The sequence below is a fragment of the Fusarium flagelliforme genome, assembly GCF_020744385.1.
Source record: "Fusarium flagelliforme strain FIESC 12 MPI-CAGE-AA-0113 chromosome Unknown B0J16scaffold_7, whole genome shotgun sequence".
NCBI classification, from domain to species: Eukaryota; Fungi; Ascomycota; class Sordariomycetes; order Hypocreales; family Nectriaceae; genus Fusarium; species Fusarium flagelliforme.
The window spans coordinates 976,477-1,002,946 of NW_025763509.1; the positions used below are offsets into that span (position 1 = coordinate 976,477).

Below are 26,470 nucleotides of genomic sequence, written 5' to 3' on the forward strand. Positions count from 1 at the left end.
TGGGTGTCACGAGTTCTAAAAGATAGAGAGAACAAAGAAATCTGCCAATACCAATCATTCCTCCCGAGCACAGACGCTGTGTGGTACCTTGTTTGATTACGCAAACTTGTTGGTTTACAAAGGAAAACAACTCACCAACATATTTACCGTTAAGGGTTGTTACTTTCCACACCTTACCTATCTGGACAATTTGTGTACTGCAATTACGAATCTATTTCTGGAACTCTGCAAGAGAGGGGGTATCGGCCCGCAATACCGTTCCAATGTCACTGCTAGATTCGTCAGCATCTTAGTATGGACAGGGCTCTACACAAGCTTGCCATTGATTTGAAGTTCCCTGAGGAACCAAGCCACTGCGTACCTCGAGGTCGCGAAGAACATCAACAACCCACTGCTGGCAGTTCATGGGAGGAGTTCGCTGCGCCGCAGCCTTGAGTTTTCCGAAGCGATTAGGAGAAATGTCGCAGATGAAGTATTGTTTTTCGATGCCACGGCTATCGAATCGCTTCGGTTGAATGACGACCTCGTATTGCCTACCTTGAGTTGGTCCACCAGTAGAGTGGTACCAAATGGCCTGTCGAGAACCAACTTCATGCACCATCAGAATCCAATGGCGGGGAAGACCGTCTCCGCGGCCTTGACAGATAGCGACGTAAAGGTGATGAGTAGACATGATGTATTTTTCGAAGGTCGATTGGTGATAAGATTTAACTGAAAATGGATCGGAAATGATGTAATGTGATAGACTGTTAGGATAAGAGTTGAGTGATGGATTAGTAGATATGAGCTCTGGAAGACGTGAGAAGCAAAAAGCCAGCTTCTATATACTCATTGGAACAACGAGCGCTCAAAGAACATCTTTTTGATGTTCACTAGTTCGCATCGTCCTTTGTAAGGATGGCTACAGACAACAAAGCCCTTGAAACGTAGCAATGTTCATAGAGTCAAAAGAATTAACACGTCAATCTTGTTCAGCGGCAGCAACTATCTAAGCGAACATGATCAGTCCCACGAGCTCTAGAACAGTCAACTGCACTATGGACACATGGAAGCTTTGAACCGGCGTCCTTAAAATGCTAGACAAAACGAATGAGCTGAAAGCTGAGTTCCACGAGGGTAAAAAAGATCGATCTCCATTGTATCTACTCCTAGACTGTGTTGTAACAGAATAGTTGTCCTCTAACGCTTAGTCTATCAAAATAAAATAGTCTAAATACTAATCTAACCCAGCATAAGGTTGCTAAACTATTCCGTCTCTTGCTTTCGACAACCAATTCTTCTGGCACCCTAGGGGGCCGCCTTCTCGCTTGTCACAGCCTCATCCAAATTATCAGTCTGGCTAGTACCTAATTGCCTGATGACCAACCATGCCGGCAAGATCGAAATAGCCCAGAGCCCAAAGTTCACATACGCACTGCCGACAGTCGCCATGATGGGCAGCGCGTTGAGACCATAGCTAAGCGCCTGCCAAGCCGACTCTGTGCCTCGCAACAGCGCTGACAGACGTACAGTCTCTTGGGGGCTGGTAGAGATCTCTCCGATAATGAAGAAAGCAAAGTTGTAGTTCAGCTGAAAGCCAGTGACAAGAAACACGAAGACGCCGAACGCGGCTCCAAAGCCAGGGTCACTCCAGTCGTAGAGAGCCCCTTCACGATTGAACTTGGTGACATTGACGGTCAACCAGACCCACCATCCTCCTTGCAGGGTTATGATAACAGCATATGCCCATCGCGCACGCCTTTTGAGAGCGATCTGATTCTGGTCTAGCCAGACCCCAAGAAGATTACCCGCAATAATCGCGACGATCCCCGAGATAAAAGAACCCAGCGCTCGAGCACGTACGCTGAACCAAAGGGCGATGTAGGTAAAGAACACGGATTCCGAATATACGCCTTGGCCGATCCAGAAGATGAGTAGGAGAAACTCTTTCTTCATGAATGTTCGGGTAGTGGCTTTGAACTCTTTCAATGGGTGGTCATGAATACTCATATCAACCTTTTGGCCGTCGGAACGCTGCACCTTGGAGGGTTTGTTGAGGAGGAATGCGATGAAGGGACCCAGGGCCTGAAGTGCGATGAAGATCAGATAGACCTTGTAAGAAACCTTGCCCGCTTCATTCCGATCAACATTGAGGCCTAGATTAATCGCACCGCCCATTATCTGGCCAAATCTGGTAAAGGAAAGCCAATATGCGACCAAGCGCCCTCTGTTTCGCGGCTCAGGATATCCGATTGCGATCGCGGCTTCAGCTGCCCAGAATATTCCCGCCGATACACCGCAGCATGCCGCCCCGAAGATGACAAGCCACTCGACGCCATACCGATTGTTCAGATACAAGCCCGCGCTGTAGGGCGCAAAGCCAATAGTGCCAACGACGAGTGCGCCTTTGATACCGATGTATTTGACTATGCCGCTCGTGAACCAGCATGAAATAATCATCAAGCAGAAGGTGAGGGCATTTCCAGTGTTGACCAGATAGGGTTCCTGAGCACCACCTGCGCCGAGTGAGTTCATCGCGCCCCAGAGGCCGGGTGCAGCGAAACTGCAGAGGCCGAGGATGGTGGCATTGTAAATAGGTGATCGATTCCACTTCGCTGCAGGATGTTAGTGCGGGGTTCGAGAAAGTGAAGCTGATCAAATTACGTTTGGGAAAGGTGTGGCGAGATGCTTCGATGTTGATAGTATCATCGGCGTGCTTGTTCTCCGAGTCAGACATCGTGATGTCAAGGTTGTAATGTTATTGTACTGAGATGGTGTTGGGACTCAATGCTTACCATAAGTAAGATGTAACCGTTTGTCTCGAACAATGCGGGTGATCGAGATAACAATGCATATGGAAGGATTGCGTGACAGGCTCGAGATAAGGCGTGCTAATCGACCCCGCGATTTGGGTATGGTTGCACGTTCGCAGAAGATCGCCAAGCATAGATAAGAGAAGTGTAAGTTCTTGATTCGCTCCCCGCGATGGCGATCATCATGGGTAGTATTGTGCCACCGGCCATGGGTTAGTAGCTTCCAGGTATGTTGTCGTGCTCCATGCCCCTAATCCCTTTTACACTGGCCTCGTTATTTGCATCCTGCTTAGTAAATGGTTCAGGAACAGCAACTGTTTGATCGCCTTTGCGGATAGCCATGAATCTGTTCCGGTAGCATCCCAAAAGTCACTCTAATGTTTTCGGCGAGGCATTGATTGAATGGCTCCGCCATTTCAAGGAGCTTCGTCAATTCCTCTCTGAGCCAAGCCAAGTAAGCTCTTGAGCTTGAGCGCCTGAATACCTCGGTGCATCGCTCGAAAGCCTCCAATCCAACACACACTGGACACATGACAGGCATAAACATAGACCAGCGGACCCGTGAAAAGCCTTGTTGGCTACTGATCTCTTTGTAGATCTGACGACGTATCGTACGGCTGTTCTGGCAACAATGGCACTCACCATCTTCGAAGTGCTTAATGAAGTCGGGAACAGTAATTTCAACGTGAAGAGACTTAATTTTCGAGGAGAAGAGCAGGGTAGGGATTTCCCAAGGCTGGGATCCGCCATCGAGACGGAAGGGATTAGGCAGGAGACGGAAGTTCAGATCCGGTCGAGCCAGATACATGTTGACCTCTTCAACCTCATTTTCGTTTCTGAGTGCTCCGAGCGATGCCCATTGGTTCACCCTGTTACATACGAGCGTCTGGCCTCTTTTCCCTCCCATCTCGATACAATTAGCTCGTACAAAAGCGAAGTCATGCAGGCTTGGGTCGTTGGTGATGATGTCGAGGATCATGTACCAAACCTCGAGAGGTAATGTCTTCCGACCGTAGGTTTTGCTGGTGACGAGTCCTGGATTTCGAGCTACAAGACTTTCGACGTAAGCAGGGCCATATAGTGTCTTGTCAAGAATCATCATCGGTTTCCATACGACGAGCCTCTCGGCTTCGTTTGCGTGTACGGGTCGCATCTCAGTAATGTCAGCTGTTCTCGTGTGGGTTTTGTTGTAACGACGTGATCGGAAAGGATGATGGAGCTGGTTGAGTGAGCACAAGAGGATGTGCGGAAGGAAATGTTTCGCAAAGGAAATCTGGTGCCTGATTTGAGAAAAGGAAAAGACTTTTAATACGCCGAGAGTCCGAAAGTTTATCGAAGATCCATTTTACAAGTTTTCTTATTGAACTTTCAGGTTATAATGGTTTAACGTACGGACCCAAATGCTTTCTCTTTTACTGAAGCATGCATAACCGTTATTGAACTTGAAGGGTCTGGCCGACCAACGAGAAGATCGTCCTCTAAAGCTCAGAGTGCCTAAGATAAGGTAAATTGAATGATAACATAAGCCGGCATTCTCTCTGCTTCTGATCTTGGGGCGGTTCTTGATTCTCAGTCCTTTACCCGGAACTGTATTCTGAACAAGCCCTTCTAAGGACTACAACACGCCTTTGAGGCATATGTTTTGTCGAAAGTGAAACATGCAGACTGATCATGAGAACCCTCATCCTTTGCAATTCCTCGTGTATTCAATACATGGTTAGAGGCTTGGAGCTCTGGCGGGCTGTCTACGGTTTTCGAATATCACACAATATTGTTTTGTTTTTATCTGTATACCTCGCGATTTATGCCTCGGAAAAACTTAGATAAGCTGAACTCACACAATCCAGGTATGGAAAATAAACAACTGACACGCTGGAATGAGGCGAGGCATTTTGTGCAGCAGCCCGAACCTTGTGTTAGGGTAGGGCGAACAAAAAGTTCCATGCAATGATGATTCGAAGTGTAATCTGTTGATGAAAACTTTATATCGGCGCGATATACCGAAATGATTTCGAAAACATTCCGATCTACCCTATCTTGAAGAAATTGGTGTACAAAGCTGAAGTTTAAGTAGTTCATATTGTTGTATGCTGTGAGACTCATGTTCAAGTTTATTCAAACCCTTTAGCTTGAGGTTACGATGGACTACTCGAAGACCAGTGTATCCAGTTGTCCCTACTGGCACAAGCGGACCAACGCTCCGTCCATGAGAACATATCACATTGCTCTCAGATAGAATAGTGAAGGCAAAGTCTGGGAGGGTAAGGAATGAAAACAAAGAAAGGGCGCAACCTCGAAGGCGTGGAGTAAGAAGATGATCTTTGTGAGGGCTCTAATTATAACCGAAACAAGGATTTGGGATGCTCAGACTGGAGGATAAGGATGTGAACATGTTTAACTATGTATATTGTGTATATTGGAAGAGTCGCTGGTTTACACATCTTGCCTATTGCCATTCCGAGGACGAGCAAGAACATTTCACGGCCGCTATTCTCGGTTTATCAGGTATATTAACCATGCCTCTATCTTCGACATCACATCTGTAGCACCATGAGGCCCAAAAATACAGTTAGTAGCAAGACTGTTGAGCATGCCGAGGAGCGTCGAAAACTGCCGCAGCCTTTCGAGTTCGTCACTTCTTCAGTCTCTCAAACAGGCAGGAGCCGGAGACTCTAAGATTAAATAAGAACAAGCTGACCATGACAAACAAGTTGGACAAATATTTTAGGTAATGCCATCTCACATTGTCACCCTACCTGACCCTTTCCCCTTCAATACGGCCCGTTTAAACAAGCTTAAAAGGCCTCTGCAACGAATAGCCCCATACCGGAGAGACTCTCTGGGGTGCAGAGCGGGTTAACCTACCAGAGCGCAAAGATTCAAGACGTTTTGAGATGGGTGAAGGTTCCGGGGTAGCTTCGCCGTTGTAGGGGAAGTACATAAGAGAAACATCGGTCTGACCTCGCGAAACAGTTGGTCCAAACTCATTATTCATAGATTAGTCAATGAGATATTTAACCCCACAGATAAGCGATTCATGGGCGCAGATTGTAGTCGTGGAGTAAGACGAAAGTAAAAATTTGTTGAAGAATTTTTATATGTATGGTGATCTATAAAAGAGGTTTGGACCCCGGGTCTTTTCGACGCCACGCGATGACCTGCAGATCGGCAGTTGAAACCGCGAAGCCGACTGCGTGCCTTTCACTCTTTCTCAAGATTGGAGAATCTCATGGCCTTGTTCCCCAAAGTCAATCTTTTTGGGGCCCCGGAGTAATCTCGTTGTCCCGGCAGGCTCTCGACTCGTTTTCGACGGCTATAGAGCGGATGTTCATATTGTCGAGTTATTGTTAGGATATCATAACGTGATGGATATCCACAGGCAGTTGGATGACGGGCTCCACAGCTGACATGATGCGTCCAATGGCACGTTTCATCAACGTAAAAATGAACCAGATGCAGAAATGGTCAAATGTCACTTTGGCCCACAACCGGCAGATATTTCCACCACTTTACGCTATTGGGTAAAGCGCCCAGTCTAGAAGGGTTTTTCTGGGCAGGGACCGCCAGCCGCCACCACAGCGCGGCTCGTGAACACCCTTCGGGCCTTTTGGTCACTGAAAAAGTTGAGATTGCATCAGGAACAAAACCAGTTTCTATTATGCACTCGTATCACTGTTCCTGTACCGGCCCGGTCTACGAGATGTTAACTCCGTTGATCGGAATTTAAATCTATTACGAGTTTAAATGTCATAAAAACCTGGAGTAATGAGAACACGCCTATCTAATCGTGTCGTCCCATGGTTACGTCCCGGCCCCGACGCGCCGGAGGTGGATACCGGGTACACCGAAAAACTGCGCCTTGGTTTCTTCATTCTCGTCATTCGCGTTATCATTGCAATTGCCGTTGCCGCCCGTAAGAAAGCTGTTCTAGCCGTTCGGATCTGCCTTCCTTTTAAATAGATTACTTCTGCCTCACTTTTTTCTTCCAGGGTTCTGTCCAATTTCTTCATATAATATACCTGTTCCCGTCTCCCACCTTTGACCATCTCTTGGTCATCACATGAGTGCTAGTCAATCCTCATCCTCCTCCCATCCTCCTACCGAACGCACATCTCTACTACTACCCGCCGACCCAATGACTTCAACAAAGGCCAAGGCCGACAAGCCCACCAACATGATGGACGATCGCCACGACCCTGAGGCCGCTGACGATGTCGAGATCTCTCAGCAGAAGCAGCTTGCCGCCCAGGGCAATGCGCACTTCCACCGTCTGGGCTGGAAGCGTCTCGCCATTGTCACCATTGTCGAGGCCGTCGCCCTCGGCGCTCTCAGTCTGCCTTCAGCCTACCACACCCTGGGCATGTTCCCTGGTGTCTTCCTCACAATTACTCTCGGCCTCGTCTCCATCTATACCAGTTACCTCGTCGGTCAGGTGAAGCTCAAGTTCCCTCACATCACCTCCTACGCCGATGCCGGACGCCTTCTGCTCGGTCGTTTTGGCTACGAGCTTTTCGGTCTTGCTCTTATTCTCGAGCTTGTCATGGTTGTCGGATCACACGCTCTGACTGGTAGCATTGCGCTGATTGACATCAACGGTGGACACGTCTGCTCCATCGTCTTCTCCGCTGTTTCTGCCATCATTCTGTTCATCCTCGCCATCCCCCCATCTTTCACCGAAGTCGCTATTCTTGGATATATCGATTTCGTTTCTATTCTCGCTGCCATTGGTATTACTGTCATTGCCACCGGTATTCAGGCTAGCGACTCGACTGGTGGACTTTCTGGCGTTGAGTGGTCTGCCTGGCCCAAGGAAAACCTTAGCTTCGCCGAGGGTTTCGTCGCCGTCAGTAACATCATTTTTGCCTTCAGTTTCGCCATTGGTCAATTCTCCTTCATGGACGAGATGCATACCCCAACCGATTACATGAAGTCCATCTACGCCTCGTGCTTCATGCAGATCTCGATCTACACTCTGACTGGAGCCCTTTGCTACGCTTTTATCGGACCCGCCGTCCAGTCGCCTGCCCTGCTATCAGCTGGACCACTTGTTTCCAAGATCGCCTTCGGAGTCGCCTTGCCCGTTATTTTCATCTCGGGATCGATCAATTCAACCGTTGCGCTTCGATATCTTCATGGACGTATGTTCAAGGACTCAATCCTTCGATATGTCAACACCCCCATGGGATGGGTCACCTGGATCTCCCTCGCGGCCGTCTTCACCATCATCGCTTGGGTTATTGCTGAGGCTATCCCCATCTTCTCCGACTTGCTCTCTCTTGCCTCGGCTCTCTTCGTATCCGGTTTCTCTTTCTGGATCCCTGGTGTTATGTGGTTTGCCTTGCTCTGTGAGGGCAAGTGGTTCGAGAAGAAGAACCTGCTTTTCAGCTTGGGAGCCATCCTCGCCTTCATCATCGGTATTGTTACCCTTGGTGCTGGTACTTATGCTACTATCAAGGATATCGTAAGTTGTTCAAAATCACCACACTTCAAAGAGCTGTTACTAATATTTGTTTAGATTGATATTACTAGCGCTGGCAATGCCCACTCCCCATTTGCTTGCCGATCAAGCTAGATTATGATTTGAATTGCGATAGATGACAAAAAGCGTTGTTGCATTTAGAATACTATGTACATTATTAATTCCACACTATTCTCGACTTCTTACCACAACCAGCCGTTTAATGCCATGTGATGATTTGTTCAAATCGCAGGTGGGTAATATAAGAATTATCTAAAGCTTAGGCTATTGAGATAAGATAGCCTACGTGCTTGTCTAAGCTGGGTGACCAAAGAACAATCGCACCAACCTCTTCGAATGTAAATTCCTCGCTCTCTGAACTCAATACCCTTGACGTAGGGCCCAGGCTGTGAGTGATGCAGGGCAGGGCAAAGAGCACAAGCAATAAGCCTAACAGAGTATTTCCCCCCCCCCCGGATGCTTTTCACCTCAAAAGAAACCAAATTAAATAATATGCAGGTACATAACAGCAGATTCATCTTCTAGGGCTTAGGCTACCACAATAAAGTGACCTAAGTGTTAGTCTAAGCTGGCATAAAGTGACCAAATTATTTCGTCTCGGGCTTCCGACGGTAGCTAATTCTTCTGATGCCCTGCCGAATTACTAACACTACAAAGGATTCTGCAGAACTTGGTGTCAGGCCCGTCTCTGATGCGAAAGCTGGCCATCTTGTCTGTGGTACTAACAAAACGCACTTATATGAGAGGCGTAGAAGTCATATTTCTATGCTCATCTGAAGGATATCACACTGACTGGAACCTTGCTGCCAATTACCAAATTAGAGGAAACGGATCGGTATTGATTACCTGATGGGTACATACGATCTTAAATGAACTATGCCTTAATTACATTCTGAGATATACACCAACTCCAAAGTTCAAACCAGCGATGCCAAGACTAGGAACAAGACCAGCAAACTCTTCATATCCCATTTTTGTTTTAACGAGCAGATGGGTAGAGCCACTCTTGAAAGCTAGACCTGCGTCGTACAGGCGAGCCACTCGAGCCCTCGCTTCCGACACTGGCACGACGGTCGTTGCTACTTCGTCGCACCCAAGTATTGGTCCAGTCGGAACCAGTCGCAGGGGTGGTAGTGGTCATGACCCTTTGCTTATAAGCTATCCGCCATACAAGTCAGCGCGACATCAGCAAAGGGTGTTGGGTTGGTATTGCAATGACATACAAGTGGCATCGTTCCTGTTGGGATTATCAAGAACAGCTTGGAGCTTGGCTTTAGCTTTCTCTGCAAGTGTCTGAGGTGCCATGTTGCTTTGGTGAACCGGTATACGATGTTGAGTATGATTTATTGATAGGAAGAGACATCACGGCCCCAAAAGAGGGGAAACACCTATTTATCATGCTCCCAGCTCGCAAGCTCGTGACCATCCGTCATTCTGAGATAGCTTTTACCAATATTTGTCAGCTCTTGGGTTGGAGTGTAGCCAGAGTTGCCTGTTTGGGTGTAAGATAGACTATCACCAGCGATGTCTTGTGCCATCCACGTCAGAAACGCGGGGTAGCTCAATGTCAGCCAATTGGCCCGTCAGTTTTCTTGTACTGTACTGCACAGGCTGAGGATCACACCCACCTTCGTCATTTGCGTTGTTGATGATTGTGAATTTGTGGGGTTGGGTGTTGCTGTAGAGGAGCCGAATTGCAAGTCCTGGGGCCTGAGCAAGTGGAGGAGGATTATCACCCAAGACTTAGGGTGCCAGAATAAAGCAGCCCGAGCTCCAATCTAAGTTGGCATGAATTAGCTACTTTGTTGTGTCTCTTATGCTTCTGGTGGCTAATTTATCTGATAACCTGACTTCGAGTTTGTAAGGGCGCATGAGATAGACAGACGATAGCTAGTCTGAACGAGCAGAGGGGATGAGTCAATTGTGTCGTTTACAACACAGCCAGCGTTAAGCGTCTGCCGGACAATGAGGACTGGTCGATCAACATTGCTTAGGTTGCCACGGAGTAACATTGCGACTGCCTTATTTCCTTCACCCTCCGGCAGCCGGATTGCTCAATTGACTTTACGAGGGAACGAGGAAACAAAGTTCTAAAATTTCGATATTTAACCATGAATAGGTTTGTATTGGCAGCATTCTCGGGTGTAGTACAAGAATATAAATAGTACAGTACTACAAAGACCAATTATTTCCAAAGTTAGGAAAGCCTTAACCTATATTGTTGGCTGTCGGGAGTCTTGCTAGAGCCTGTGAACAGCAGTTGTGACGCTTGATTTGAATCTTGACACTAATATTACCCAGACATCAAATAACCCTGCGTAGATGAGAAAGGACGAGATTAATATCAGATAAGCCTGAGTTCTCGTTTCGTCTCATAATCCAACTCTGGATAATCATCCGAGTCATTGTCCGAATGATCTTCAGGGACTTCAAGAAAGTCTGTATGTACTGATTGGGCCATCATGAGTGCGGTGGGTACGAATCTACGCCAAAAGGAGTTTTCGACCCAGTACTCCCATGAACCTTCACGAGGCTGATATGTAAAGTATGTCGAATTCATCAGCTCTAAAATGAGCAACACAAATAACACTGGGCGCCTCCATGCGGAAGTTGGAGGCGGCAGTGAGTTTGGTAGCATCTTTCCATAATCACCAAATTGGCGCTGAAAGCGTTCTGTGTAGCATTCCAACCTTTTGTGTTCCTCCATGTATGCGCGGAATGTAGATATGCGCCCGATTTGCCAGGTCATCATACGATCCCAAAGCGCATTAACCTCGAAGATTAGGTATTTGTGGCCTGTAAACAAGGGGTCGGAGACGTCCCAATTCAAGATCTTGTCGATCAAACGAACCCCTTGCTGTTCATCCGGTATGTTTACAAGCCCGGGATAATAGCGGATGGAGGTTCCCTCAACAGATGAAAACATTTGAGGCTTGTTTGCACAATACCACAGTAGGTTGGCAAGTTTCAAAGCGTATTTGAGTAGCAACTGGCCTTGGTGATAACCTGTTGACGTTTCGAAGTTCTTGTGCATTGCGTCCCAGGCTACCAGCATACTATCCGTCTTCCGTTGTCGATAAAAGATAGGTGAGGCTTCGCACAGACTGTTAAAATTGCCGCGCCAACCTAGGAAGGTGATAATTATCAGTCTCAACTCGGCGGGGAGCTTGTTGAAGGGATCTGTGGCGATGGAAATTGGCTGGGATTGCCTGGGTGGCATCGTCGATGGTTGGGTAAGCTCGTCAGAGGACCCAAAGGCTTTAGGCAAGGTGGGCATCTTCATCATGGGTGGTGTGCGAAGTCAAAGAAAAACTCGGCACAAGAGTGTTGGAGTTGAATGGGAGGAAGAATATTGCTAATGGAAAAAGCAGGTGGGGAAATCCCCTCAAATATTCCTATCCATGATGCCCTTTTTGAGTTGCTTAAACACGTTAGAGTTTTGGATGTGCAGTAATTCGTGCACTTGACTGGGCGATTGAGGGTGCTTAAACGATATCTGAAAGTCTCTTGAATATGCAATTGTCGTCCAATGGAATTATGTTCCTATAATTTTATTCTCGACGCACATCTCGAGTCGGCAGTATCAACTCCTTCATTTTCGCTTCTGATGACCGTGAGGCTTTCATCGCCAAGATGGCTCATCCCGACACACATATCGTCTCTCTTACTACTTATTACTGAGAGTGGGCTAATTCGGCGATTTCTGTATCGGGTGCCAAGCGAGCCGCTCCAGCCGAAGACCCGTAGCCTGCTTAAACGGCCCTTTAGCTTGATAGAACCAACAGTTGTTGGTTCAACTAACATGATCCTAGCCAGCATTTGCGGCACGGACCTGGTGTGATGCCTAAAATGTTCCATAATAAACCCGAGGCTGACCAACAGCTGTTCGTCACTTAAATGAGACAATCCTATCGGACAGCGACTTAAACACCGTATTCCCGTTCCTGGGACCTCAGCTCTTTTGTTTCACGCCATTTCACTCTTTTAGCCATGGCGAGGCTCATTCTTGCGTATGTCGCTCTTTTTCTTTGGGCGGCTCTGGCAGCTGCTCAGTATGACTACAACCACGTTCTGAAGGGTTGTTATCAAGTGAAACCACACATCTCCTGGGCCGGAGGATATGCACGGACACAACAAGAGCGCGAGAAATGCGCCATTGTTTGTTCTCAAAGGGAAGAAACATTCATTGGTTTCGGTACCACCAACTGTTTTTGCGGTAGGAGAGAACCGCCAAGCGACAAGAAGGTCGACATCAGCCGATGTGAAGCCGTAGGTTTGGACGGTTGGAACGCACCCAAGACCAGAAAGGCGGACTTTGTTGAGGAGGAAGAGGTGCTTCTTATCTTCGACATAACCGTTCCCCGCAGCAGGCCCGTCGGATGTTTCCAAGGCCTGCCCGACGACGTCCAGCTTGTCGAAGATGCAGTTACCGAGTCAGAGCGTCTTGCTTGCGCCAAGTCATGCGGCGAACAAGGCAAAGCAGCCGTCGTCTTCGCTGCTAAATTATGTGGATGCACCGATTCTCCCCCGGACACTTCGAGCCGAGTTGAAGACATCAGCTGCGTTCTGCAATCATCGAGGAGCCCATTTCGTTTCGACCAGTTCTACAGCTTATGGAGCTCCGGGAGTCGTTTCGATATGAGTGGATACAAACCCAAGATCAATGGGCTTCTTTCGTTTGAGATGGACGGAGTGGATGACCTACCATCTGAGAAAGAGGGAACAACCAGCGACCTGTCTGAGCAGTATGAGGGCCCCCGACAAGCTTGCTACGGCAGTCCACCGGACGATAAAGACAGCAAGTTGGGTGACTTTCATTATAACAGTCCTACCGAGTGCCATAGCTTTTGTGAGCGCAATGGCTTCAAGTACATCTTTTTGCAGGATACGACCTGCCGGTGCTCGAATACGTACCCACCTAAGGCGGATGTATTGTCCAGTGGGTGGTGCAACCGGGAATGCTCTCGGGGTTCCCTCGCTCAGTGCGGAGGTAAAGAAGCCTACAGCGTCTACAATCTCAAGACCCGAATGGACCCTGATTCTCTGGTTAAACCTCCCAAGAAACAGGTCGGGCAGTGCTTCTCCATACGTCCCACAAACGCAAAGCAGGTCTTCGTCCTGAACGGTCAGGAGGAATGCCTTGGACGTTGCAAGGAGATCCGGGAACCCCTTGCGTTGATGCATGGCTCCGACTGCTGGTGTGCCTCGAAATATCCTCATATAACATACTCTCTCGACCTCGACTTTTGTGATCTGCCCTGCAAAGGCGATGAGGGAACGTACTGTGGTGGAAATGATGACCGTAGACCTTATTACTCAGCCTTCCGTACAGGTATCCCGGGTCGTATCGAGCACGAACCTAGTCAGAGACCTTTTGACGAACCAGTTCAAAACGAGGTTACATGGCATGGGTGCTGGAACAAACCGCCAACTAGGCGCTACGGACCATATTTCGAATCCAACACAGTCACGGGCTGTGCAAATTTCTGCCGGAGGAACGGTTTCCCCGTTGCAGCTGTACAGGATCATGACTGCATCTGCGGCGATTCTTATCCTCCCCTTGAACGAAGAAGCCCGGAGTCCTCTTGTAACACATCATGCCCTGGCTATCCATATGCTACATGCGGTGGACCACAAGCCTGGAATGTCCTGAACACGGGACTAGAGACAGATGTTCCTCATGATGAGGTCGAATCCGAGAAGAAGAATTCTGATAGTGGTACTGTAGATGAGAAGCTTGCCGGGCCGGACCTCTTGGGCTGCTACAACACGCATTTTATTACAGCTCGCGATCGCGTATACCTTCGTCACGACCAAGTCAATGGATGCGCCAGAAGGTGTAAAAACAGGGGAAAGCCCATCTCAGCTTTGCAGAAGGACACCTGTCTCTGCGCTGACGCGCTTCCTCACAAAGACAGTCAAGTCGATGGATTCGAGTGTGACACTCCTTGTCAAGACCCTTCCACTGAGAAATGCGGTGGGCCAAGATATTGGAGTGTCTACAACTCGGGACTGCAAGCCTCTCTTGCCCCCGACTCGAATACGAAACCAGCATATGGCTGCTTCAAGTACCTTCGATATGCTGACAACACTAACAAGCTTGTTCGTATGGACATCCGTGGCTCTGATTCCCGTCGAAGTGGCGACTCGTGCACTACGCAATGCGCTAAGAAGGGCTTCTCCGTGGCTTTGCGACACAGGTCGGCATGCTTCTGTTCGCACGAGTTGCCGAGTACAGAGACATATCTCCCCGGTGACTCGTGCTTTTATAAGTGCCCCAAGGATGCGCTCGAGATGTGTGGAGGTCCTGGTTCGGCATACACAGTGTATAAGACCGATGCCTACGTACCTGATCTTCACACGGAAGAAAAGACTAAGGATGAAAAACCCAAGGGAGATGACCCCAGCACGTCTCCGGATAGCAGGCCGCAGTGTTTGGAACCTGCTTGGGAGAAAGCTTATGATATCTTCAATATGGTCTCGGACAAGGCTGCAAGTTTGGCTCAAATGATTCAGGATGGCTTCTTTTGGGTCCGCGATAAGGCACAGGGACTATTCGATATCTGTTTGTGGAACGTCTTGGTTTTCTTTTCCAATATTATGTACAGCTCGGGACTCTGGTCGAGCGAGGGCGATATTGACCTGTAGGCGCGTCAACATCTTATCTGTAATGTTTCTATATATGCAACAAAGGATCGACGGGCGAATAGATCACAAGGCTATATATTCCGATAGACAAACTCTTGGATAGCACCATTCGTTCCACCTATTCATCTAAGTATAACATGAAATCGTCTTTCCCAAAATCCTGATATCCGCCGATATAGAATCTTCCAACCCAATTGTGATATCGACCAACCAATTATTTAACAAACTTTATCTGATTCCACAAGTCCAGTATTCCTGTTCGTCTCATAGCAGCATATCGCAAAATACAAATCCCGATCAGCATAGTCCATATGTAGGCACCGACGCCGAGTAGTCAGAAGAATTATACTCCAAGGCCTAGGCTACTATAATAAAGTAGCCTGAGTGTTAGTCTAAGCTAGCATAAAGTAATAAAATTATTCCGTCTCTTATACCTCCAGGGGCCAATTCTTCTGATACCCTGAGGATAGTATAGGTGTAGCGAGACACGTAATTTGATGCCTTGCTTAATGTCCAGTACCGTAGTTCGATTGGGCATTCGACAAAAGTCGCTCCCTCTCATCATCAGCCTTCGCCTCGACCTTCTTCTCCGCAAAGACTCTACCCTTGACGGCAACGAAGACGGTCAGGATGATACCAACAAGAGCACCTGTAGCTCCCAAAGTCGCATTGATAGGGACTGGGTTATCGTGTAGTGGGCCGTGGGTGAGCGCATCGAGACCAGACTGGGCAAGTTGGGTGATTCCTGACACACAGGTAATGGTTCCGTAGATACGTCCGAACGTGGCAAAACCAAATACTTTAGTAGCGTAGTCACTGTGGCAATGAATTAGAATCAACGTTCGAGGGAAGAGAAGAAGGCGACTTACGAAATAGCTGAGTAGTAAAGAGGTCGGAAGAAGACAAAAGCCACAACAGTGAAATAGCCAGCCCACATGCTGGAAAGGCAGTTGAGAACTCCGATGACAACAATAAACACTGTCAAAACACTAAAAGTAGCAGGAACGCTCAAATTGTTGAGCAATAGTCCAATGAATGGCGTCGAAGCAACTCCTCCCACAGGCAACGCGATGTCGAAAAAGTCGTTGATGCGCTCGGCAGCTTTATCGGAGCCCAGCATGTATCGGTACTGAGATCTGACACTGGCGATGAAGTAGTTCATGCGAAGCATCTGGAGGATTGTCAAGAGCAAAATGAGGATAAACCAGGGTGACATCATCTGTCTGTGAGCGGGAACGCCGTGCAAAACTCCCCAAACACCACTTGTTTCTTGTCGGTCTTCCTCTTCCTTGATGCGCTCTCCTCGCTGTTCTCTATCGCCAGCGATTTGTTCAATCTTCTCAATCTTGGCCTTTCTTTGATCGGCACGCGCGCTTCGAACACGCGTCAACTCGTTGGTATCATCGATCTCATCGTCCGACGCGTGAACATCGCGACTACGGTCTTGAGCTTGTTCGAGCTTCTGCTCTAGTTGGGGCAGCGAGTGGTACGAGTGAGGCGGCATCCAAAGTAGTTCAGCTAGGAAGATGAGCGCCGGGACGGAGATGTAGGCGAAGAAGAATTTTTCGAGGGAGAATGCGCCGTCCGAAGCTTCGTATGCCATACGGTAAAAGAGGAAAACAGCCGCGGAAGCGTCGAATGCACCGGTGACGAGAGCGACGATCAGTCCGGAATGCTTGGGGAACGCATTGGCCAACTGAAAGGACGAGACGAAAAGGAACGTTCCACCGAAGGCCAAGAGGATGTTACCAATCAGATAGCCGTGGAATTCGGGAATCGAGAAAGATAGTGCCATCATCAAAGAGCCGAGGGTGAGCAGGAGACTGGAAACCAGCCAACACGCGCGACGACCGAAGCGATCAAGGGCAGCGCCCGCAAAGAGCGACGAGACGTTGGCAGAAATTGACGCTGAGATGAACAGCAGATTCAATCGCATATCCTGCGCAGCGCACGGGATTTGGAAGTCTGGCTTGTGCCCAAGTTGTCGTTGGTCATTATCGCAAAGTTCGGAATAAATGCCCTCGGAGATCAAGATGGGCTTCAGCGCAGCGAAACCAAAGACGATACCAGCTGCAAGCCAGCAAGCTATTATACCAGTCGCAACTTGGACTACGAATGGTTAGAAATACATTCAACTCAAGCCTTCTCTCCCGAAACTTACCATATCGCTTGATGTCGGAGACCTTGTAAGCGGCGAGATGGGGCAACTTCTGTACAATCTCAATGGGCGCAAAGCTCAAACGTCGCCATTCGGATCGGTCGGGGAAGGACTCGTACTCAATTCTATCGGGGACGAGGATATTTGGTGTTCCGAAGCCGGGTGAGATATTTGGATGTGTTGGACCTTCATAGTTGGGATTCGCGGGGCCTTCATAGTCGAATCCCTCTGTTTGGGTCACATGCTGAGCGAGAGACATTTCCACTACCTAAATTAACAACACAAATAGAATCGGCAAGTATGCATCACAAATAAAAGACAAATTGATGCAGAGAGACGCTGCATTTATTGCTTCAGCGATAAAATGCGGTCAAGTCAGGAAGTTTCGGCAATGTTCTTCTGTGAACCGTAGTAGGTGACGTCAACATGGTACTGCATGTACTGGAACAAAATGTCCTATCGTCGTATGATCGGCCATCCTTATCGAATTGACTATGCTTGGTTTGGCGTCACAAGCGAGGGTATTCGCAGCTTGGCGTAGCATTGGAATCTGATAGAATTGATGGAAATGGAGATGGAGCCTCAGGCATGTTTCCGGCTGGTTCGTTGCTTCATGTTGGATGCCGAAGCTTCGCGAAACACGGACATGGATGCCTGCAGGGATATTGCAGCCTCAGGCAGACAGAAAATTGATCGAGGTGACAGAATAAAATTGCCGGCTCACCCATTATTTCGGGCCATATCGGCTCCACTAATTCTGACCCCATGCTCATGCTCTTCATGGCTGACTTTTCTGTTTTCGGTCAGTTTACATGCCGCAACAATGTGTTACGGCAACCGGATAACATTCTTCAGTGAACAAGACAACGCTTCGCACAGGTTGACACCAATGATTTTGTGGAATTGAAAGCGATTGACATTGTTTCGCCCTTTCTCCGATACCTGAACAAGCTTTTGGTACTCCACATGAGGCTCAGTCAATCTCGATCTTGCTGGGTATCTCAAGATGAACCAACCCTACAGCAGGACAGCGCGCCGTTATGGGAATACACGAATCCTTCCGTAAACCTGACAAGGAGGATAGTAAGCATTAATTATTACGGTGATTCCTTCGTGAACGGAGCTATGAACATGTCTCGTCAAATAACCATCCAGGACAGCTGGGTCTGCGTTCAAACACCAAAGTCTCCCGAGCAAGTTTGTCACAAGAAACAGAGAATATCTGGCGGACACAGGTTCCCCGGCTCTTCAACACATCTAATCCCTGCACCTGGATCTTGAATGCTCCTCTCAATTCTCCCACCGTAAGCGGTTCATCAGCATCACATTTTTGGCCCTTTACCGGTGCGCACGAATTAAGGTGAGGCGGAAGAGGCAAGTCAGCCTCAAAATAAGTCGCTGAAGGTGAATGGACAAAGGGTCTCTAGTGCACGTGTGACAGGGTCCAATGTCACTGGAGGGATCTCCCTAGCTTCCTTGTGGCTCCTCTCCACCTGATCCCATGCAAGGGCGAGTAACGGCTATTGCAATGCCGATTTAACGGGGCTGAACACCGATACGATACCATGTTTAACGTCAAAAACCCACGGATAAATAAAGATTTTACAACAGCAGCAGTAACAGATTTTACAAGAACTCTTCACTTTACTAGCGTGGTGGACGATCCACTCACTTGATGCTGCGTCGACATACCTTGGTTCAATAACTGCAACTCTGTTCAAAGCTGAGTTTCCCTCCGTGTCACAATGTCAAACACAAACCTTGAAAGATCTTCTGCCGTTCCTGATACAGTGATAAAGTGAGATGGGACAAGATGGCCCCAAGCCACAAAAGGTTACGCTGAAATAATTTCCTTATCGCAGTGGCGATGGTGTCTTAGTGGCCTCCAACTCGTCTAACCGAATTGGACCATCCCGAGGGGGTCCAGACTCCGGAGCTTAATGCTCGACAGCATTTTGCCAGCAAAATTCTTTTCCATTTTCAATTTCTCCGTTTTCCTCGCTGCTATTCACCTTTTGCTCGTCTCTTATCTCACCGCACCAATGGAGTACCAAAAACCCCGTCTCCCACCAAAGGCCCCTAGAAGCACCGCCTTAAAACCTTCAAATGTGGCCAGCACTTACCACGACCTGGACTTTTATGTGCATCCTAATTTGGTGCCAGACCAGGACCCTTGCAAGGGCAGACTGCTCAAAGCCACCGGTCCCATCCGAGAAGGCACCATTCTTCTGGTAGACACAGCCTATGCTATCGTCCCCTCCGTGACGTCCGATACCGAACCTCTCATCTGCAGCAATCTCTCGTGCTCTCGCCGTGTTCCGCAAAATGGCCGTGCCGTACGCTGTGAACACGCTTGTTTCAAAGACGTTGTATGGTGCAATATCGCCTGCCGAGCCACGGACAAGGTCCGACATGACTTTGAGTGTGCTTGGCTGAGGAAGCACGCCGACAGCATGCGCCGCAAAGAAAACGAGTACAATTTCGCGACGCTCTGGCACGTTGTTCGTCTGGTCGCCACGTGGAACGCCGAGTTGCACAGCGGCAATGCTGTCGCACAGCATCGCTACCCGTGGGAAGCTCACTTTTTGCGTGGCTGGAAGGCCGTCGATATGTGCTGTGCGTACCTTGACTCGTGGCCCGAAGAGCAGATAATCCATTGGAAGCGACTGGTCAATGAGTATCTGAGTGATGCATCTGTTCTGCCGTGCATGTTGACTGCCGACGAAATGCTTTTGCTGCTGTGCAAGGAAGAGACCAACACTTTTGGCCTGTACCCGAGACCGACAGGCTCTCAATCAGTGAACGATCGTGCTACTTCTCGAGGTGAATCGTACGGGTTTGCTCTGTATCCCCGAGCTGCCCAGTTCAATCATTCATGCTTACCCAACGTGAGTTGCTGTTAATTATTTCAGTGCTTGGTCGAGTACTGACTTTGTCTCAGGTGTCACATAAACCGGACGGCCAGGCCCGAATGGTCTACACCGCCGCTCGTGATATCTCCAAGGGCGAAGAGTGCATGATTACCTACTTTGATCTGGCGACACGTAAGGATCTGTCAAGTAGACAGAAATATGCCCAGACACAATTTCAATTTAAGTGCACATGCAGCAGATGTTTGGAAGAAGAAGCTGAAGAAAACATGGATATCATGGACTCATTACCATTCGGGTTCTAAAGGAAAGGAAACATGGCGTTAGGGGGTCCTTATATCGAGTTATACACGGTGCGGAGTAAAGGTATATATCATCAAAGAATACATATATTAGGACTAAGGAGCAGAAACACTTGTGAACAGGGCGAAAGTGTAAATAAGGTCCCATCTTGGTATCAGTCAAATTAGCTGCTACTAGCCTAAGGGAAAGTAATTGAAATACTCTATGCCAGTTGAAACTAGCAGTTAGAGGGTTTTAATTGACTATACTAAGCTCGTTCTTCTAATCCGGGTCAAATCGTCTCAATCCTCAACCAGCTCCCCATCCGCGGAAGGGAACAGAAGCACTTGCTGTCCCCATGCCATAGCTGTCTCTGCAACGGCTACCGCCCTCTCCCATTCATCAAGACGAAATCCACGTTCAACAATCTCATGTCCCGCTTCCTTGCCCAATTTCAGAACCCCAGTCTCTATCATCTTGATCAACGATGCCAACTCCTCCCGTGTGTACATGAATTTCGCCCTAATCGTGATATCCCGAATCACCAGGCTTGCATAGTTGACTTTTATATCAAACATCATGCCCAAGAAGACCACACGGCCGAAGCAGCGCAGTGAGTTGATTGACACGTTCAGATGGTGGGGATTTGCCGTGGCGGCGGGAGGCGAGACGTCAATGTAAGCATCCGCGCCTTCTGGTACCAAGGCTCGGATAGCTTCGGTATCCGTTTTCTCATCGCCAGTCAGCTCAAGAGCTGTAACGCGAGGGAAACGAGAAGTGAGAGGCTTGAGCTTGGACGCCGACCGGGTGAGAGCAATGACTTTGCAGCCAATTTGTGCAGCTAACTCAACTACTGCTCCAGAGAAATGGCCAGTCGCAGGGGCGACTATGACAGTCTCGCCAGCTTGAAGGTTGGCGGCCTTAATGCCACCGTATGCCACCGAAAGGCGTTGGATGTAGTTGAGGTCGCCAAAAGAGTACCCCATCTCATCAACCAAGATCTTCTCATTAAGAGGTAAAACATTTTCCGCTGGAACAATGGCGATATCTCTCCAAAAGCCCTTCCAGAGATTGAACAGCTTACTATCTCGCTCAGAGCCACCGCCATCATGAAGTCCAAGAAGTACACGTGTGCTTGGGTCGTCTCGGGCAGTGAAAAAGTTACTCATATAGACAAGTTGTCCCGACTTGAGGGAGACAGCATCTGGCCCAACAGAGATGACGCGACCAATGCCGCCATCACCTGGATTGTATGGAGGTGTAAAAGAAAGAAAGCTCTTTCCATGAAAACCAGCCCGTTGGTGAGGACGAACTGGAGTACTGAGAACACGGACGATGACTGATCCAGGAGGTGTAGGATGGGGAATGGGGGTCTTTTCCAAGTCGAGCTGTCCGTTGAAGGAGTTAAGGACAAGCGAGGTCGAAACCTGAGGAACAAGGACGTTATCATTCATGATAATGGATTTATGAAACACAGCTGGGTCGAGATGATTTGTTTGTTGGTTCTGAGGCCATGAGAAGCGCGCAAGAGCACTCTTTATACTTCTCTATCGGCTACCCAATATATCCTTAAACCTAGTGGTTCCATGAAATGTATGCCCGCGACTTCCATCTATCCAATGAATTTGCGATCATGTTCATGACTGCTTTGTTGGTCGTAAGGGCGGACATAACAATTACCAAAAGCGGTAATACCTTGCTCCGACAAGTCCGAGAGGTTCCACAAGAACCTACGTAGTAGCCTATCTGAAGATGGGGATAACGAAATAACCGGGTCACTTCGGTCGTTTTCTATGGGGGAATGTGCCCGTCTATTTCCTGTCATCCTGATAACTGTTACCAACCTAACTACCAATACTAGACGGGATCCAGAAATGCATCGTCCACAAACACTTCATGAAATGATTCGTAATGGAAAAGTAGATGCGAATTCTTTAGTTACGTCAGTATAGGTTTCCATTCTTTGTTTAAGTCACTTAACTTACCTCATTTGTGTCGTCCCATTCGATACTGCTGTGATCAACATCAACACATTCGTTACCAAGTACATTTTCATCTGAGCCCTCTGGCACATAACGGTCATCCTCTACAACTTTAGAACTGTGGATACAGTTTGAGTGTTGATGGGGATCCGAAATGCGACTCGGCCCTGACTTCCTTACACACATATTGGCCAAGACTACCCGAAGCATTCGCGAGCTTTCAAGCGCATGACCTGAGACGTATGGCCTTTTTGACCATAGCTGCGCTGCAGTCTTCAGTGTAGTCACTATATACTTCCCCTCGACAGGCCTGGAGCATGTTAGACTAGATATAGAAACGAAAGATCTTGTACTCACGGCAAATCTACACACTCAAAGAACTCAAGCGGCGCAATGATATTCATCATCAAGAAGTCGCTGAAAGGCAGATTCGCGGCAATCTGTAGGTCATCGTGTAGCCTTCCACCATGTTGCATTTCCCGATCAACTTCTACATAGACCCCAATGGATCTAACAGCATTCTTTCGGCATGCATCCAGGGCTGTTTGGAACTCGTGTCCACTGTATGTAATTGAGTCCAGAAATGGGCGATGTAGTAGTGTGATACTCGTGGTGTAGATAAGCTCAAGAAGTATTCGTTGCATGGCAGTGTTATTGGAATCAGTAAATGCAGAATCTTTGATCGAGCGGATGCGAAGGCAAGAAGGTATCGAGTCGTACCACTCGTCCAATCGCACCTTCAGAGACATCGCGTTCGAGTAACTGCAGGTTTCGAAGCCTTGGGCATGGCAAATTATCCGACGTAGGATTGGCAGAAGCCGAGACATGAATACATGGGGTAACATTGGTTGAGCTTCCGTAGTCGGCCTGGGTGAGACCACCATGGAGTCCTCATCGAAGTCGTCATCTGTGGCGTTGGTAGGGTGATAGCCCGAGGATGTTTCTCCATGGATTAATGGAGGAAGACCATACTCGAGCGAGGTTAACACATCGTGATACTGAATGAAGAACCAAACACGCCGTCTCATCTCTGCTTCAAAGGGAGTGACGAGTTGCAGAAACTGGTTCATATCGCAATGGTAGAATTTCTGCTGAGCTAGACGAATGGTTACTGCATGCAATTGAGAAAGATTGAAGTCTTGGTTGTCCTGATGAAAACTCAGGGCATAAAAATGCATAGCCAAGGCTTCGACCGAGAATTCTGCAGCCTTGCGGTACTGTCCCGAGACAAGGCAACGGGATGACAGCTTGATATACAGCGATGATTCTTGGAGACCTGACATTGCTACGTTCGTCTTTGAAATTGTAGCACCAACAGCCATGATCGAGAACAACATACTAATCCACAAGAAACTGCTGGAAGTTCGATCCTTCCAGAATGCTTCATATTGTCGCCGAAACTGATGAGTGTGAATGAACGGAACGACGACGCATTTGGCGTTGAAATATGTTGATACAATACGATCCGTAATCTGACGAGACGGCAACGCTCCCGGAATATCTCGCACCGAAAGCTTTTCTGTAGGTCCGAAGATGATGTCCGGAATTTGGCATGCTGAAGATACCCTTGCAACATCTTGGCCAGATTTTCCGTCGATTGTCTGCTCTATACGTCCTACGCTCTCAAGCAGCTGTTTGTAGGGTTCGGCTGATTGGTCTTTTCCAGGCTGACTGAGGAGGCTCTGCAGCACACTCCGCATTTGCCTAAGCTCACTTTGGACCCGACCCTCGCTATTCTCAGCCGCGGTAGATTTGGCGGATCTTGGAAGGAACTCATAGCGACATGATTCTTCAATGCCACGCTTCTGACACCCACTGCAAGGCTGCTGTCTGTCGCATTTCTGCTTACGGGCGCGACAGGCGGTACACGATATCGTTGGCCTGTTTCGCTTGATCCGCTGTGGGCGGGTTAATCGGAATGTGTTCATGTGATTTGATTGTTCTCGACTGGTCATTTTGGTGATGGGGCGAACAGATCGCAGTCACAGCTATGCCAGGTTGATGAGTCTGCGAGTGACAAACAAACAATGATCTGTCGGCTAAAGGCGCTAACCGACGAATTAGTCAGCGCCGAGGAGTCATGTTGCTGGTTACGTCTGCTGGTGATACGTTGTCGCAAATCAGGACATATATTCTATTCAATCCAGATCTAGGTGTTCTCGCTTACTCACCCAAGCATGACTATATACATCCCCATCATCTCTGAGCTAAATCCAACATATGTCTAAAAATACAAGAATACCTTCACAGCCGGTTATACCGACAGCGTCTACAAGCCATGAGGTGACACTGACGGCACTCGTATAAAAACACCGGTAGAACTTGATTGCATCTCTCGCACTCCCTAGGGCCTGGACGACCTCTCCACCAGTCGTGAGTGCATTCATGAGCCTCTATCAAGTTCATTCTCTCATGCGCGACGTAAACTTGCCGCTGAAGTTCGTCAAAGTAGCCATAGTCCACATAGTAATTCCGATCAACAATGGCATTTGCCCTTTGCATGAGCTGATCCTCTTCCCATTGAGGGCAATTACAGTTCTTCCATGGAACTCCGCAAAGATAGCAGAACTGGGCACCACATAAACAAGCTTCACTCTCATTAGAGATTGACAAGCTTTTCAACAAGGGAATAGTAACTTACTGATATGGTAGCACCCAAAGTTCAGCTCCACCAGTCGTCGGCATGCATTACAACACTGCCAGCCATTCTCTGCAGCAAGTTTGAGAAGAAGCTGCGACGAGATGTCTTCTTTGCAAACGCCAGCGTGATACTCTAACTTACAATATGTGCAAGTATTCCACTTACACTTAGGACAGGTCGCCACCTCATTTGAACTGAATGCGGGTGGGATGAATGTTGAACAAGTCGGTACGCTGCAGTAAGTCCGGTTCGGTGTGTCGTGTTCTAGCTTCTTTGCGTTGAACTGGTCGACAAGCTCTTGTGAAAACCATTGACCCGTTTTGATAGGGATATGCTGTCCGCAGCAACGGGGAGGGAAGAGTGACTCATCGTGAAGTGAGGCTTGTAAGAGGCCAACGAGACATTCTCGACAACATTCGTGCGAGCACGGAGAGCGAGAGAGATCAGAGGGTGGGAAGCTGTCACCACAAGCAACGCATTCTCTGAACTCAGCTGGCTCTCGCGATGCAGCCACACTGGACGATCCAGCCCGTTGTTCAGGCTCTTGAAGATCCATTGACCGCATAGACTCAATCAAGGCATCGTGCGTACCCAAGTGGTTCTCCACCCTGCTGCTGGTCGCATGACAATTCACTACTGTAATGGGGGCGCAAAGACTCATTGTGGGTTGTCGATCTTGTTCAGCTTGTTCGTATGCCTCCTTGAAGGAGGACTTCGGGCTCCAAGAACGAGGGCCAAGGTCTTCTTCATATACCTCGAGGAAGTTAAGGTTTGATAAGAAACCTGGGTGCATCTCCGGCCAATACTGCGATAAGGTTCAGTAAAGGTTCAGGCACTTGAGGCTCAGCGAGAACATGAGCATCTAAGCACGCAGCCTAATACTGAAAGCAAACGCAATCTCTCTCTCACTCGGAATAATATCAGCTAAGTTTTCGATTAAAAGAGCCACATATTTGAAGAATCATGGCAGATGCATATGCACCTCAAACATATCTATTGTTGGCGCCTCGATCTCAGTTGGGTAAGACATTTCGAAGCCAGTCTCTTCGCCTGCGCGCGGTTTACCTTTGATTGAACATTGCCATATATATAGAGACCTTGGCGCTGGAGTTCGAATGCAGGTATCAGTAATAAGATACGCATGATGAACAAGAAATTGTCCCAACTGATCCATCAAGTAGCAGATGACAAGTTCCGACGACCAGATCAAAAGTTTATCTGAAGTTCCACGCAATCAGTCACGTTGCCACAATCTATTGATAGGCTTGACGTGGTCAGGAATTGGGAAAATTCTACAAAGTGTAATAAAGACCTGGTCAACTTTCATGGCGTAGGGTTTTTACAAGCGAGTGCATGCACCCAATGCCTGTCCTTGCACTGAACCACGAGCATCTTGATAGGGTCGTAGCGCTGAACTCTCGTCTATCAAATGACCAGATGGCAAGATCTATTTGAACTTATCCCTATAAAACAGACCATAGATATTGCTTCCCGTGTTTTCTTTGTCATTTGCTGCCTCAAGATCCCGGCCCCAAAAGATTGACTCCATCGAACCGAAAGATGACAAAGAGCAAAGAGGCCAACTTAACGCTCAATAGGCGTATCTTCGGCGTCGCAA

At 48.2% G+C, this 26,470-nt stretch overlaps 10 protein-coding genes across 10 annotated transcripts; 3 read left to right on the plus strand and 7 right to left on the minus strand.

Moving 5' to 3' along the window:
- Positions 1–289: 289 nt before the first annotated feature.
- Positions 290–673, minus strand: B0J16DRAFT_388304 (uncharacterized protein; the record flags this gene model as incomplete). Its single annotated transcript, XM_046131734.1, has 1 exon — positions 290–673. One exon carries the CDS (start codon positions 671–673, stop codon positions 290–292), a length of 384 nt encoding a protein of 127 aa, XP_045978824.1.
- Positions 674–1,287: 614 nt separating this feature from the next.
- On the minus strand, positions 1,288–2,716 carry B0J16DRAFT_404159 (major facilitator superfamily domain-containing protein; the record flags this gene model as incomplete). The annotated part of the gene is made up of 2 exons (XM_046132773.1): positions 1,288–2,594; positions 2,644–2,716. The coding sequence occupies 2 exons, from the start codon at positions 2,714–2,716 to the stop codon at positions 1,288–1,290; spliced, it is 1,380 nt and encodes a 459-aa protein (XP_045978825.1).
- A 377-nt stretch (positions 2,717–3,093) lies between these two features.
- Positions 3,094–3,945, minus strand: B0J16DRAFT_323945 (uncharacterized protein; the record flags this gene model as incomplete). Its single annotated transcript, XM_046125800.1, has 1 exon — positions 3,094–3,945. The coding sequence occupies one exon, from the start codon at positions 3,943–3,945 to the stop codon at positions 3,094–3,096; it is 852 nt and encodes a 283-aa protein (XP_045978826.1).
- A 2,755-nt stretch (positions 3,946–6,700) lies between these two features.
- B0J16DRAFT_348698 (transmembrane amino acid transporter protein-domain-containing protein) lies at positions 6,701–8,453 on the plus strand. Its single transcript, XM_046128782.1, has 2 exons — positions 6,701–8,253; positions 8,308–8,453. Exons 1-2 carry the CDS (start codon positions 6,853–6,855, stop codon positions 8,362–8,364), a joined length of 1,458 nt encoding a protein of 485 aa, XP_045978827.1. The 5' UTR covers positions 6,701–6,852; the 3' UTR covers positions 8,365–8,453.
- A 617-nt stretch (positions 8,454–9,070) lies between these two features.
- B0J16DRAFT_417984 (uncharacterized protein) lies at positions 9,071–9,600 on the minus strand. Its single transcript, XM_046133727.1, has 2 exons — positions 9,495–9,600; positions 9,071–9,429 (listed from the first exon to the last, which is right to left on the minus strand). Exons 1-2 carry the CDS (start codon positions 9,574–9,576, stop codon positions 9,251–9,253), a joined length of 261 nt encoding a protein of 86 aa, XP_045978828.1. The 5' UTR covers positions 9,577–9,600; the 3' UTR covers positions 9,071–9,250.
- Positions 9,601–10,369: 769 nt separating this feature from the next.
- On the minus strand, positions 10,370–11,447 carry B0J16DRAFT_348700 (uncharacterized protein). The gene has a single exon (XM_046128783.1). It carries the CDS (start codon positions 11,324–11,326, stop codon positions 10,616–10,618), a length of 711 nt encoding a protein of 236 aa, XP_045978829.1. The 5' UTR covers positions 11,327–11,447; the 3' UTR covers positions 10,370–10,615.
- A 736-nt stretch (positions 11,448–12,183) lies between these two features.
- Positions 12,184–15,172, plus strand: B0J16DRAFT_182462 (uncharacterized protein). The gene has a single exon (XM_046122643.1). It carries the CDS (start codon positions 12,262–12,264, stop codon positions 14,917–14,919), a length of 2,658 nt encoding a protein of 885 aa, XP_045978830.1. The 5' UTR covers positions 12,184–12,261; the 3' UTR covers positions 14,920–15,172.
- On the minus strand, positions 15,173–17,461 carry B0J16DRAFT_182461 (major facilitator superfamily domain-containing protein). Its single transcript, XM_046122642.1, has 3 exons — positions 17,081–17,461; positions 15,789–17,028; positions 15,173–15,735 (listed from the first exon to the last, which is right to left on the minus strand). Exons 1-3 carry the CDS (start codon positions 17,334–17,336, stop codon positions 15,426–15,428), a joined length of 1,806 nt encoding a protein of 601 aa, XP_045978831.1. The 5' UTR covers positions 17,337–17,461; the 3' UTR covers positions 15,173–15,425.
- A 1,600-nt stretch (positions 17,462–19,061) lies between these two features.
- On the plus strand, positions 19,062–20,506 carry B0J16DRAFT_348704 (uncharacterized protein). Its single transcript, XM_046128784.1, has 2 exons — positions 19,062–19,965; positions 20,019–20,506. The coding sequence occupies exons 1-2, from the start codon at positions 19,120–19,122 to the stop codon at positions 20,250–20,252; spliced, it is 1,080 nt and encodes a 359-aa protein (XP_045978832.1). The 5' UTR covers positions 19,062–19,119; the 3' UTR covers positions 20,253–20,506.
- Positions 20,507–20,531: 25 nt separating this feature from the next.
- Positions 20,532–24,206, minus strand: B0J16DRAFT_364688 (uncharacterized protein; the record flags this gene model as incomplete). Its single annotated transcript, XM_046129956.1, has 3 exons — positions 22,569–24,206; positions 22,215–22,521; positions 20,532–21,656 (listed from the first exon to the last, which is right to left on the minus strand). The coding sequence occupies exons 1-3, from the start codon at positions 24,164–24,166 to the stop codon at positions 20,532–20,534; spliced, it is 3,030 nt and encodes a 1,009-aa protein (XP_045978833.1). The 5' UTR covers positions 24,167–24,206.
- Between the last annotated feature and the right edge of the window lie 2,264 nt (positions 24,207–26,470).